The following is a 15,278-nucleotide window of genomic DNA, read 5'->3' as shown; positions in this document are numbered from 1 at the left end:
ATGTTTTCGATTTTTATTTCCCTCTTCTCTGGCATCAATGTGCCAAGCATGTTTTGTGCAAACAACAAACCAAAATGTTAAGTTGTCTGCATTAAACACAAAATATCCACATGAGAGTGACGATTCAATGATGTCCGTAGAAAGATAATGGCTGTCAAATTGCTAGAATTGCAGTCTCATCTAAATAATTGCGAACTCAAATTTCATCCTAGACAATAAAAGAGAATGCATGAAGTTAAAATTTAAACCTCATCTTTCCCTTAAATTTCCCTGAGATTTGGGGAGTACCAGAAAACGCTGCTATGGTTTTCACTTTGTTTCCATAACGCCTAAAGGTCTGACTTGGGTTGATCATTGACCATGCTTTGCCTTTTCAAATTACTTACAACCTTTCTAGTATCAAAAACTTAAAAAACAAACCTCAAACAATAAAATGGCCAACACAAGCCTCGATCACCTTGTCTCCATTCAAGTCATTTGGTGGAAAGTAAGTCTGGAATATTTGAAAGCTAAAACCCAGACATAAGCCAAAAGGATGCAATTGGCATTTCTGAAACCTGAAAGGAGCATAAGGAATTAACTTGAAGGGTGGGGTCAAAATTAAATTTCAAATGTATCAAGCATCACTATTATTCAACTTTCTCACATTCTGTTGAACATCAAGTTTTTTAAATGGCCAAAAGTTTGAAGAAAGATTGATTATTGAAAAAGAGTTCAAGGAATGATTAGTTAATGGAGATCATAGAGACAAAAGCAGCAATAAGCATAAATTTTACAATGACAAAAGTACTACCTAAAATAAACTCGAATAATCCCTGATGAGGTCATTTTGTAATATTCGCAAATTTTATACAATTACCTAGAAAATTTGTGTATATACATATTTTTTTAACATGATTTGGGCCTAGGATCCGTTACCCGAATCCAAAAAGAAAAAAAATATGGGTGTAATAGCAAATAAACTGGTCGAATCCATCATTGGACCCAAGTGGATCCAACCCATGGATCCACTATTGTTCACACGACTCAGATCCACATTTTTTATTCCCCGGATCCAAATCGCTACCGGGTCCACCGTCGCGGGTCGCGGTTCGGACCCGGACCCGGCCCACACCCTGTAAAAAAAAGGATACAAGGGCTGCCCGATAAAAATAAAGGGGGAAACCCCCCCGATAAGTCGCTGGTTAGGGTTCTTTTGAACCCTAACATTTGGAAATGGGAAGGGGGGGAGGAAGCCGAAGCCGCCGGGCTTCCTTCCTTTTTGGAAGGTCACCCACCTACAAAGGGGGACCCGAACCTCTCTCTCTCTCTCTCTCTCTCTCTCTCTCTCTCTCTCTCTCTCTCTCTCTCTCTCTCTCTCACTCACTCTCTTCTCTCTCTCAACCCTCGGATCACCCCCGAGCTCGGGCCTGCTGTGTGAAGCCCTGTCAAGAGACGCAACCGACCTCCTTGCGTGGTTGCCGCAACTCCTTCGCCGAAAAATGGTAGGGTCTCTCTAATTTTTTCTTCAGGTCGATCATGGATTGGGTGGGGTGTGGGTTGTCCAAAACCCAAATGGGTCGACTTGCAAGGGGGGGAAATTCTCCAATGTTGGGGTTGTCTGTCACCCCAAACCGAAAACCATAAATTTTTAATTTGGGGGTTTCGGATTTCTGTTTTTAGGGATCGAGCATGTGTGTGTGGGGGGGATTCGGGAAATAAAATGAGGGGACTTCGAATGGGATTTTTGCTGAGTCCTGTTAAGGGATTCACGAACCTCTAAATAGCTGTACCTGTTCTTTATTTTTTGGAGTATCTTGCGATTTTCTGCAGTATGGGTCATGGTTGGGTACACTGCTGGGACCCAAACCAATATGACGATTATGTAGTTGTCGAGTATATGAATTTCTGTTAATTTTTTTAGTTTGATTTCATGTTAAATTGAACGTGTTGAAATCTTTTGTTTTGTTTAGTTAACTGTTAATCTATCCGGATATTGATGAGTGGTATGCCTGCTAACATTTAGGACTTGGTAAGTTGATACTGTAAGCTGACGTGACAAAAAGTGTTATAGGTAGTCTGTTCTCAAATCGGTTTTATACCATTTGACAGGGAAGTGACTTCGCTTACTGTTAGCAAGTCTGGTTAGCTGTTGATGGCTATTTCACATTCACTCCATATATTAGACTCTGCTTGTTTTTTTTAGATGATTCTGGTTCTTAATATCCCTTATACTAACATGTTATGTTTCCAAACCCATAAAGTTTAAGGTACGGTTTCACAGGTTACTATTAAGTATATTGTTGTACCACTATTAAGGGTTCTATCTTGCAAATAACCTGTGGAATAAATATATAGAATAGTATGCTGATTCTTAAACACGTAGATTAGTATGTAACCAGGTCACATATCACTCACACACTTAAATACAGGATTGTTTCGAGTAATTGAATTAAGTGTGGTTTGGTTTTTCGTACACTCGGTTATCAACTAAAGGATTGTATTTTTTTCATCAAGATCTAATATTTGAAGGCAAAATGCTTGGAAACTCATGAATTAGTTCTGTACATATTTTTAAAGATTTCATGAATTGTTTTGGTGCAACTTTATTTAAGCATTATATGAAAGGTTGATGTGTGGCATGCCTAGGACCTGTATGCATAACTTTGGTTAACTTATATTAGGTTGCAATATGTTGATCAATAGGTTGTAACATATGAAAAGTAGCCTTAACTGAGCAGCTTATCATTTTGAAGAAAACTACTTGTAATGGATACATATACATTGTTTGTTTTACCCCAATTTTATGCTCATGGCAAAATTTGCATGCTGAATGGTGATAACCAACAGGCCCAATTACTATAGTTGGACTGTGACCTAATCAATCCAAAACCCCTTGTACCTGTTGGAGGAAAATGTTAAAATTGAATTCTTGCACATGTTGGATTCAAAAGTTATAGGCCTAGATAGGCTAGGTGAGTTGTTTCAGCAGTACTCCATTAGCTAGTACTCCATTAGCTGTTGTGTATATGCACCATGCTCAATCGTCTAAAAGGGACTATACCCATTATATTGGAACATAACACAAAATGGTTTGGATGAACTACAACTAGTGTCATATGGGAAACCCAGCCTAATGGGCAATATGGGTTGAATACCCTGTACGGTTACTAGACTATTAGCTTGTATGCTATGGCAATAAAACTGATGAAAAACTTAATATTAAAGGTTGTGCGCCCGACTGGTTTAAAGGCACCGAGGGCCTTGGTGCTTGATGGTTTAAAGACACCGAAACATTATGAATAATAATCAAAACACTAGTAAGGAACTTAAATTTAATTTTTGTGCTTGACTTGTTTAAAGGCACCGGAGCACTTTGAGTGGGTTTAAGCAATCAATATGGAAAAGGGAATTGGATGGTTTATTCACCTTGGTAACTAAACTAAGGATAAGTATTCTACTGCCGTGGTAGTAGAAGGAAGTCGGGGAAAAGCCCTGTACTTCGGAAAATAAATTTAAATAAAAAGAGTAACCCACTCAGTTTGAGGCTTACCTTGGAGAGGGTAGATGGTACAAAACTCTGGGGACATGTGTTTTGTTTCGAGCGTAAAGCGACTCGTTGGTCCCAGTCCTCAGAGTCGGGGGACCCGGACTACCAATTGTGTCCTAGGTGGTAGTTCCATGTTCTTCTGCAGAAGTTAGGGATGCATCCTGTTTTGGTTTTGGCCTTTGGGAGTTTCTCTCGGTCACTGGCCGCTCTCTTGGGATTTCAGTCACAGTTAGAATGTTCGGGTTAATAAAACAAGCCTGAATAATATACCCCCGGACATTCTCTTCTGTGATGGTTGCCTTGGCCCGTGTGTACCCGCGGGATAAGAAAAGATAAACATTAACTAGAACAGCTAGGTATCACTGTGTTGGAGTCACTAAAGAGACAATTGCTTACTCTTTCATCATGCTTTATATTCGGTGCTTATGATGAAACGACATCCTAAATTGTGTATTTATTGGTTAATTGAATTCATATTATGGATGTTATTCATGTTAGTGTAAGTTCTGCTTTAATTGTTTAATACATTGCTTAATTGTTGTAGTTGCATAAAAATGCTTTTTGTGCTTAAGTATAACTGTTACATAATCTACCTTTCTATTCAGATATATGTCTATGATTGCTATTGCATCGAATTCCTTATGTGTTTATGTTTAGACTGAAATTCAAACACGCCACCCACATCACACTTGACACATGATCTACTTGCAAGAATAATTACAGTTTTCCTACTTAGACGTGGTAGTCTAATTCCTATAATTTTTATTATTTTCAGGCACAGAGTAGTCCATGAGCGGAACGGGATGAGGCGCAGACCAGGACTGGATTTATTTGTTCCCTGGCGATCCTAATTGCTTTTTGATTGAAATTTTTGTTTTAAGACTGAGGATGTGATAAACTCTGTTTTGATTCTATGATTATTGAAATAAGAATAAAAGGTGGGGTTTGCTTTTACTTTCCTGTATCGTTCTGAAATGCTTAACCCTGTCATCATTTGTTGTTCCGCTTTTAAAAAAAAAAATCCTCAAAAAAATCTGGGTTAAAATTTCGGGGCGTTACAGTTATGGTGTCAGAGCCTGGGAACAATAAATCAAAGTTCACGGTCATGCCACATCCTGAGATCGCTCTGTGAGTATATTTTATTTATTTTAGTAGCCATGATAATTACATTGTTTCTCCTATACAAGTATAAATATATACCTGTAATGACTTTTGAAACACTATAATGCAAAGATAGTAAAACTGTGTGTATTGAAATGGTTATTAGATGTACCGTCGATCCCAAGCTAGTTCGAGCACGGCGAACGAATGGCAAGACCAAAGGGGTTTCGTGATGGAAACTCTTGGTAATCTGGCTCAAACCATGGACACCCAAATGCGCCACCAGGCGGAGTTAGCTGCAGCCATAAGTGAAAGGCATATTACGAGCACAATCACGTATGAGAAATTCTTGAAGTTAAACCCGCCTACCTTCTCAGGCAAGGTTGATCCTGAACTAGCCGAGAGTTGGATTGCAGAGACAGAACGAGCTTTTCGGGTTCTGTCTGTTCCCGAGGATATGCAAACGGACTTCGGCACTTACCGCTTGACGAAAGATGCACAGAAATGGTGGGACACAACCCGAACCATCCACTTTGCCGGAGTGGATACTATTCCTTGGGAAGATTTCAAGCAGACATTTTTAGAGACATATTTCCCCCAGTACGCTCGTGATCAGAAGCATCAGGAGTTCTTGGAGCTTACTCAAGGAAACATGAATTTGGTGGAATACACTACCAAATTTCGGACCTTGGAGCGTTATTGCCCAAATTTGTTCGCGAATGATAAAGCCAGAGCAACTAGGTATGTGCACGGACTCAAGGACGGATTACGACCACGAGTGATGATAAATCTGCCGACGACTCTCGCACAAGCCATTGAAGTGGCTACTATGTTGAATGAAGAATGGGAGCGATCAAGGAAGAGTCAAAAGGACACACCGGGAAAACGGGGAGCCGGTCCGCCGCAGCACCACGGTGGCAAGAAGTACCAGCCACCTTACAATAAGCAAAAGTACAATGGTGGAAATCGTCCTCCGCAGCAACAAGGACAAAATCGGGTGTGCCAGAAGTGCAACCGGTCCCACTACGGACAACCTTGCCCTAGAGACACAGGAGCATGTCTCTACTGTGGAAAGATGGGTCATTATGCCCGTCAGTGCCACAAGAAGATGGCGGATATGCAGAAACGTAATACCGGGGGAGGACAGCAACATCAACCATCTCAGCCGCAGCAAACACCACAGCAAAATGCACAGAAGAGGGTGCCGGGACGAGTATATGCCACCACTGCGGAAGAGTTGGAGAAAGGAAATCTGGTACAAGGTACTGTATTTGTCAATGGCTGTGCTGCACTTGTTCTATTTGACTGTAGTGCTACACATTCGTTCATATCCGTAGAATTTGCAAAATTACTTGGTGCACATACTGAATCTCTGAAACATGAATTATATGTGTACAATCCGATAGGATATAATTCGATATGTGTAAACTACATCCCTGATGTCATAATTGTACTTGAAGGGCAGAACTTACCTGCTGACCTAATCTTGCTCGATATGACTGAATATGATGTCATTTTGGGGATGGATTGGTTATATGAACATTATGCCAACGTTCTCTGTCGACAAGGGAAAGTGGTTTCGTCCCGACCAGGATTGCCAAAGGTTGAGTTTCGACTCTCTAGACCTACAGTGAAGGGCCGAATTGTATCGATATTAAAGGTTCAGAAGTATATGCGACAGGGGTGTCGAGCATTCCTAGTAAATGTATTCTCCTGCGAGTCGAAAGTCACACCATTAGAAGAACTTGAAGTGGTTCGTGAATTTCCGGAAGTGTTTCCGGATGAGTTGCCTGGACTACCTCCACAGCGTGAGGTGGATTTTCATATCGAGTTGGTGCCTGGGACGGCACCGATCTCGAAAGCGCCTTATCGTATGGCCCCAGTAGAGTTGGAGGAGCTGAAGAAACAACTCCAGGAGTTGATGGAGCAAGGTTTCATTAGACCGAGTGTATCACCATGGAGAGCACCAGTTCTTTTTGTGAAAAAGAAAGATGGTTCTATGAGGCTGTGTATAGACTATCGGATGTTGAATCAAGCGACCGTCAAAAATAAGTATCCCCTACCTCGTATTGAAGACTTGTTCGACCAATTGCAAAAGGCTAAAGTGTTTTCAAAAATCGATCTTAGATCTGGTTATCACCAACTTCGGATCAAGGACGATGATATTCCTAAGACAACCTTTAGAACAAGGTACGGTCACTACGAGTTCGTAGTTATGCCATTCAGACTGACAAATGCTCCTGCAACATTCATGGACTTGATGAATCGAGTATTCAGAGCATACTTGGATACGTTTGTAATTGTCTTTATTGATGATATACTCATATACTCAGAAAGCATAGAGCAACATCGTGAACATTTGAGGATCGTATTGGGGACTCTCAAGGAACACCAGTTGTTCGCCAAATTCTCCAAGTGCGAATTCTGGCTCGAGAAGGTCATGTTCTTGGGTCATGTCATATCGCGAGACGGAGTCGCTGTAGACCCGGCTAAGGTTGAAGCTGTATTAAATTGGGGTCAACCGAAGAATATCAGTGATATCAGGAGTTTTCTGGGATTAGCAGGTTATTATAGAAGATTCATTCAGGACTTTTCACGGATTGCTATGCCCATGACCAAGCTCCTGAGGAAAGGAATCAAGTTCGAATGGACGGATAAGTGTGAGGAGAGTTTCCAAATCTTAAAGAAGAAGCTTACCACCGCACCAGTGTTGGCTTTACCTTCAGGTCATGGGGGTTTTGTGGTCTACTCCGACGCATCAGGTACTGGGTTGGGATGTGTTTTAATGCAAAATGGTAAGGTAATAGCTTATGCCTCTCGCCAATTAAAGACTCATGAACGAAACTACCCAACTCATGATCTCGAATTGGCAGCCGTGGTGTTCGCGGTGAAAATATGGCGACATTACCTGTATGGGGAACAATTCGAGGTATTTACTGATCACAAAAGTCTCAAGTACCTGTTTTCCCAGAAAGAGTTGAACATGCGACAACGACGATGGTTGGAGTTTATAAAGGATTACAATTTTACCATTTCCTATCACCCAGGAAAGGCAAATGTGATAGCTGACTCTCTCAGTCGCAAAGCTGGTTGCAGTTTGTCCAGTCTATTGACAAAAGGGTGGAATTTGGTGGAGGAATTCATGGATTGGAAACCGTTTTCAGATGTCGTGGGGAGTATCAAGTTATCTAATTTATCTGCTCATCCGGAGATCCTTACAAAGATTATTGAAGGTCAGAAAGAGGATCCCCAATATGAGAAATTGAAGTCACTAGCCCAACAAGAGAAGTCACATTTCTCACTCAAGGAAGATGGCAGTATTTGGATGAAAAAGCGACTTTGGGTCCCTAGTGATCCCAAGTTGAAGGAAGAACTATTGGGGGAAGCACATAGGTCCAAATACACCATACACCCAGGAGGCACGAAAATGTTTAAAGATTTACAACGTGGGTATTGGTGGAATGGAATGAAGCGTGAGGTCGCAAGTTATGTCTCGAAGTGTTTGACTTGTCAGCAAGTCAAGGTAAAACATCAGAAACCTGGTGGAATGATGCAGCAAATGGAGATTCCACAGTGGAAATGGGAAGAAATCACCATGGACTTCGTGGTGGGCTTGCCCAAAACACGGAAACAACATGACGCTATATGGGTAATAGTGGATCGACTAACCAAATCGGCTCACTTTCTACCCATACGAATAAATCAATCCCTCGAGAGCTTAGCAGACTTATACATCAGAGAGGTTGTTCGACTGCATGGAGTACCAGTTTCTATTATCTCAGATCGAGATCCTCGATTTACTTCGCGATTTTGGGGTCAGTTGCAACAGGCCTTAGGTACAAAACTGAAGTTGAGTACTGCTTTTCATCCCCAGACTGACGGACAATCAGAGAGGACTATCCAGACACTAGAAGATATGCTGCGAGCATGTATGCTGGATTGAAAGGGGGAGTGGGACAAGCATGTTATTTTAGCCGAATATGCTTACAATAACAGTTACCATGCGAGTATCGGCATGGCTCCTTTCGAAGCTCTGTATGGAAGACCATGTAGATCACCTGTGTATTGAGATGAAATTGGTGAACGGTCGGTAGAATCACCAATCGTGTTACAACATTATACCCAACAGATCAAAATGATAAGAGATAGACTGCTCACAGCCCAGAGTCGACAAAAGAGTTATGCAGATCAAAGGCGCAGGGAGCTCACTTTTGATGTGGGGGATCGAGTCTTTGTAAAGGTATCACCCACCAAAAGTGTGTTTCGTTTTGGTAAGAAAGGAAAATTGAGTCCCAGATATGTCGGACCTTTTGAGATTTTGGAACGGATTGGAGAAACGGCCTATCGTATAGCCCTACCTCCTCAGTATGCTCAGATACATAACGTATTCCATGTATCTATGTTAAGAAAATATCTTCAAGATCCGTCGCATGTCATCCAGTATGAGGACGTAGATATAAGGGAAGACCTAACAATAGAAGAAAAAGCAGTGGAAATATTGGAACAAAGCGAGCGAGTCTTGAGATCAAAGACCATTCCTCTCGTCAAGGTGAGATGGCAACACCATGGCATCGATGAAAGCACGTGGGAACCAGAGGCTAATATGCGAGAAAAATACCCAAAGTTGTTCGAGTAAGCACCTACAGGTAAATTTCGAGGACGAAATTCTTTTTAGGAGGAAAGGATGTAATAATCGCAAATTTTATACAATTACCTAGAAAATTTGTGTATATACATATTTTTTTAACATGATTTGGGCCTAGGATCCGTTACCCGAATCCAAAAAGAAAAAAAATATGGGTGTAATAGCAAATAAACTGGTCGAATCCATCATTGGACCCAAGTGGATCCAACCCATGGATCCACTATTGTTCACACGACTCAGATCCACATTTTTTATTCCCCGGATCCAAATCGCTACCGGGTCCACCGTCGTGGGTCGCGATTCGGACCCGGACCCGGCCCACACCCTGTAAAAAAAAGGATACAAGGGCTGCCCGATAAAAATAAAGGGGGAAACCCCCCCGATAAGTCGCTGGTTAGGGTTCTTTTGAACCCTAACATTTGGAAATGGGAAGGGAGGGGAGGAAGCCGAAGCCGCCGGGCTTCCTTCCTTTTTGGAAGGTCACCCACCTACAAAGGGGGACCCGAACCTCTCTCTACCTCTCTCTCTCTCTCTCTCTCTCTCTCTCTCTCTCTCTCTCTCTCTCTCTCTCTCACTCTCTTCTCTCTCTCAACCCTCGGATCACCCCCGAGCTCGGGCCTGCTGTGTGAAGCCCTGTCAAGAGACGCAACCGACCTCCTTGCGTGGTTGCCGCAACTCCTTCGCCGGAAAATGGTAGGGTCTCTCTAATTTTTTCTTCAGGTCGATCATGGATTGGGTGGGGTGTGGGTTGTCCAAAACCCAAATGGGTCGACTTGCAAGGGGGGGAAATTCTCCAATGTTGGGGTTGTCTGTCACCCCAAACCGAAAACCCCAAATTTTTAATTTGGGGGTTTCGGATTTCTGTTTTTAGGGATCGAGCATGTGTGTGTTGGGGGGTTCGGGAAATAAAATGAGGGGACTTCGAATGGGATTTTTGTTGAGTCCTGTTAAGGGATTCACGAACCTCTAAATAGCTGTACCTGTTCTTTATTTTTTGGAGTATCTTGCGATTTTCTGCAGTATGGGTCATGGTTGGGTACACTGCTGGGACCCAAACCAATATGACGATTATGTAGTTGTCGAGTATATGAATTTCTGTTAATTTTTTTAGTTTGATTTCATGTTAAATTGAACGTGTTGAAATCTTTTGTTTTGTTTAGTTAACTGTTAATCTATCCAGATATTGATGAGTGGTATGCCTGCTAACATTTAGGACATGGTAAGTTGATACTGCAAGCTGACGTGACAAAAAGTGTTATAGGTAGTCTGTTCTCAAATCGGTTTTATACCATTTGACAGGGAAGTGACTTCGCTTACTGTTAGCAAGTCTGGTTAGCTGTTGATGGCTATTTCACATTCACTCCATATATTAGACTCTGCTTGTTTTTTTTAGATGATTCTGGTTCTTAATATCCCTTATACTAACATGTTATGTTTCCAAACCCATAAAGTTTAAGGTACGGTTTCACAGGTTACTATTAAGTATATTGTTGTACCACTATTAAGGGTTCTATCTTGCAAATAACCTGTGGAATAAATATATAGAATAGTATGCTGATTCTTAAACACGTAGATTAGTATGTAACCAGGTCACATATCACTCACACACTTAAATACAGGGCTGTTTCGAGTAATTGAATTAAGTGTGGTTTGGTTTTTCGTACACTCGGTTATCAACTAAAGGATTGTATTTTTTTCATCAAGATCTGATATTTGAAGGCAAAATGCTTGGAAACTCATGAATTAGTTCTGTACATATTTTTAAAGATTTCATGAATTGTTTTGGTGCAACTTTATTTAAGCATTATATGAAAGGTTGATGTGTGGCATGCCTAGGACCTGTATGCATAACTTTGGTTAACTTATATTAGGTTGCAATATGTTGATCAATAGGTTGTAACATATGAAAAGTAGCCTTAACTGAGCAGCTTATCATTTTGAAGAAAACTACTTGTAATGGATACATATACATTGTTTGTTTTACCCCAATTTTATGCTCATGGCAAAATTTGCATGCTGAATGGTGATAACCAACAGGCCCAATTACTATAGTTGGACTGTGACCTAATCAATCCAAAACCCCTTGTACCTGTTGGAGGAAAATGTTAAAACTGAATTCTTGCACATGTTGGATTCAAAAGTTATAGGCCTAGATAGGCTAGGTGAGTTGTTTCAGCAGTACTCCATTAGCTAGTACTCCATTAGCTGTTGTGTATATGCACCATGCTCAATCGTCTAAAAGGGACTATACCCATTATATTGGAACATAACACAAAATGGTTTGGATGAACTACAACTAGTGTCATATGGGAAACCCAGCCTAATGGGCAATATGGGTTGAATACCCTGTACGGTTACTAGACTATTAGCTTGTATGCTATGGCAATAAAACTGATGAAAAACTTAATATTAAAGGTTGTGCGCCCGACTGGTTTAAAGGCACCGAGGGCCTTGGTGCTTGATGGTTTAAAGACACCGAAACATTATGAATAATAATCAAAACACTAGTAAGGAACTTAAATTTAATTTTTGTGCTTGACTGGTTTAAAGGCACCGGAGCACTTTGAGTGGGTTTAAGCAATCAATATGGAAAAGGGAATTGGATGGTTTATTCACCTTGGTAACTAAACTAAGGATGAGTATTCTACTGCCGTGGTAGTAGAAGGAAGTCGGGGAAAAGCCCTGTACTTCGGGAAATAAATTTAAATAAAAAGAGTAACCCACTCAGTTTCAGGCTTACCTTGGAGAGGGTAGATGGTACAAAACTCTGGGGACATGTGTTTTGTTTCGAGCGTAAAGCGACTCGTTGGTCCCAGTCCTCAGAGTCGGGGGACCCGGACTACCAATTGTGTCCTAGGTGGTAGTTCCATGTTCTTCTGCAGAAGTTAGGGATGCATCCTGTTTTGGTTTTGGCCTTTGGGAGTTTCTCTCGGTCACTGGCCGCTCTCTTGGGATTTCAGTCACAGTTAGAATGTTCGGGTTAATAAAACAAGCCTGAATAATATACCCCCGGACATTCTCTTCTGTGATGGTTGCCTTGGCCCGTGTGTACCCGCGGGATAAGAAAAGATAAACATTAACTAGAACAGCTAGGTATCACTGTGTTGGAGTCACTAAAGAGACAATTGCTTACTCTTTCATCATGCTTTATATTCGGTGCTTATGATGAAACGACATCCTAAATTGTGTATTTATTGGTTAATTGAATTCATATTATGGATGTTATTCATGTTAGTGTAAGTTCTGCTTTAATTGTTTAATACATTGCTTAATTGTTGTAGTTGCATAAAAATGCTTTTTGTGCTTAAGTATAACTGTTACATAATCTACCTTTCTATTCAGATATATGTCTATGATTGCTATTGCATCGAATTCCTTATGTGTTTATGTTTAGACTGAAATTCAAACACGCCACCCACATCACACTTGACACATGATCTACTTGCAAGAATAATTACAGTTTTCCTACTTAGACGTGGTAGTCTAATTCCTATAATTTTTATTATTTTCAGGCACAGAGTAGTCCATGAGCGGAACGGGATGAGGCGCAGACCAGGACTGGATCTATTTGTTCCCTGGCGATCCTAATTGCTTTTTGATTGAAATTTTTGTTTTAAGACTGAGGATGTGATAAACTCTGTTTTGATTCTATGATTATTGAAATAAGAATAAAAGGTGGGGTTTGCTTTTACTTTCCTGTATCGTTCTGAAATGCTTAACCCTGTCATCATTTGTTGTTCCGCTTTTAAAAAAAATCCTCAAAAAAATCTGGGTTAAAATTTCGGGGCGTTACACATTTAGCCACAAACAGACTAGATAAAGACCAATCCAATCCATACTCTTCCAGTTCCATAATTGTCCTCCAGTAGAAACTTTGGAGGGAACGGCATGGCCATGAAGGCTGTCATCAACTTCTATGTTTGGCAAAATCTATTATAACTGGATTGATTGTTAGTTATCACCATTAAACAGCAATATGGCAACCACCCGTTTTGTAGGCAAAATATGAAAATTTTGAGGAAAACAAAAACAGAAAAAGATGCATCAAGCGCACATCAAGATACCTTCGTCAGCCATGATATGTTTCATTCTGAGAGTCGGATCACAGAAAAAACATAGAACACAAGAAACATCACTTACACCTATATTAGGTAGCACATACCTTTGAGATGAGAAAATGGGTTCACGGTGAATACATGTTCAACGTTTGCTTTTTGGCAAAATTTCTTAATTAATAGCAAGTTTATGGTATATCATCTTCATTTAGTTCTAAACACGTTCATTTATCTAAAAAACAGAAAAGATAAGTTGTTTTGGATGCATAAATGATCATATACAAGTGGCCTATGTGAACTACAGCACATGTATAAAGTTTATGTGCAAACCTGGAAAACAACTCGATGCTCAAAACTACCAAAGTCAACTACCAAGTGCAAATGAGAGTCCCCATTTCTATTTCTCTCCTTTTCTTTAATTTGTTCAATGGCTTTAAAAGTAAGATGGTCCAACCAATCAATACGCTGAATCTGACCCCGTTCATACTTATTAACAAGCTTTTCCAGGCGCTCCATCTCTCCCCTCTCATGCCTAGGGACCTGCAATAGGTACATGCCAACATGAAATATGTGGAATCACTAAAATAGGACACCTTTATAAGGAAAATTAAAACTCAAAAGGTGAGATACAGGTAATCAAAGATTAATACTAAACTGGAACAAACACTAGAACGTCAATTTGATGGACTAGATGAAAACCTTTCCAGGCGTTGTTGTGGGGAATGAACCATCTGCTTCTTTGTGAGGCCAAAGCCTAAGTTTCTGTTTTCCTGTTTTAAGTTGTCTTTTGCTACTGAAAAATAGTATGGTAGCTCCACCAATTGGACCTTCCTTCGCAGTGGGTGCATCCCATACCTGCATGTTAATAACTAGACAGGATAAAATACAAATAGCCACCACTAGTTAAGTTCCAAAAGAGGGAAAACATTTCTACAAACTCTAGGCACCTAGAAAGATGACAATTATAAAAACAAATAATAAGCTGAAAATAATCTTTTATAAAATAGAAGAAAGGATAACTAGCACAATATATAAGAATGGATTATAAATTGTACATAAAGCTAAGGTGACTCATGAAGAAGCATATATCTCTTACAAAACAGGGTTATGAGAAGAGAAATATTGGAAATTTATGCAACTAGCTCATGAGAAGTTTAAAATTTTTAGTGAATTTTTCTGATTTTTCTTGATTTTTTTGACTTTTTTATTTAAAATTTATGATACATTTACGATATGATACGATAGGGTGTTACTATTGTGTCGACTGATACGGGTCACGATACGCTACTTACAACCTTGATTCCATGTATTCATCTGTTTATATCAACATCAATTGGTTAAAAACGAACATCAATGATAAAATTGGCCAAGCCACTCATTGATCATGCAAATGTTATCTAAGGGATGTAAATGAGCCAACCCAGGAAACAACCAGTGTTGTTCAAGCTCAACTTGATACATACACTACCAAGGAGCTCAAACCAAACAACCTAGCCGTAGAAATGAATCAATCCTAGCTTGGTTTAGCCTAAGCCTAGTGATCTTTCTAGAGCAAAGGTTATCCCTTAGGGCTTGTTTATTTCACACAGTGGATGTGCAAGATGTCGCCCATGAAACAAATATTTTTGTAAGAAACTTGTTATCCAGGGGAACAGATGCAATTGGATTTTCCTATGAAAAGCCTCATCTAGTAACAAACATTCCCTTAAAGTAATTAAAGATCAGGGGTTTTGAAAGATTTGATTAGAATGATCTTCCAAGCACCAACCAATAGGGGTCACAAGAGCCATAATATATTGTGTGAGGTGACGTATAAAAGTGGCACATGTAAATGTAATAATTTGGAAAATCCACCTGAGCCAGGCTGACCCAAGCCTGTCAGTTCTAAGCACAGGTTGGCTCATTTAAAGAACACAAGAATCTGGATGGTCAAGCTCACTAAAAGAGC

The 15,278-nt window shown here is 40.2% G+C and overlaps 1 protein-coding gene across 1 annotated transcript in view; it reads right to left on the bottom strand.

Moving 5' to 3' along the window:
• Positions 1–15,278, bottom strand: part of LOC149832225 (phosphatidylinositol 3-kinase, root isoform-like) — a 143,801-nt gene that overhangs the window by 114,884 nt on the left and 13,639 nt on the right. Inside the window, exons 4-5 of the mRNA XM_090012388.1 lie at positions 14,030–14,185; positions 13,661–13,870 (exon numbers count right to left, since the gene is read on the bottom strand). Coding sequence (XP_089868514.1) covers positions 13,661–13,870; positions 14,030–14,185 — 366 coding nt within the window. The remainder of the gene's footprint in view (positions 1–13,660; positions 13,871–14,029; positions 14,186–15,278) is intronic.

Source organism: Nuphar pumila, chromosome 7 (genome assembly GCF_984573655.1).
Source record: "Nuphar pumila chromosome 7, dmNupPumi1.hap1.1, whole genome shotgun sequence".
In the NCBI taxonomy this organism is placed as follows: domain Eukaryota; kingdom Viridiplantae; phylum Streptophyta; class Magnoliopsida; order Nymphaeales; family Nymphaeaceae; genus Nuphar; species Nuphar pumila.
Note: the sequence above shows the minus strand (reverse complement) of the source record. Positions and strands in the feature narration are given on the sequence as shown.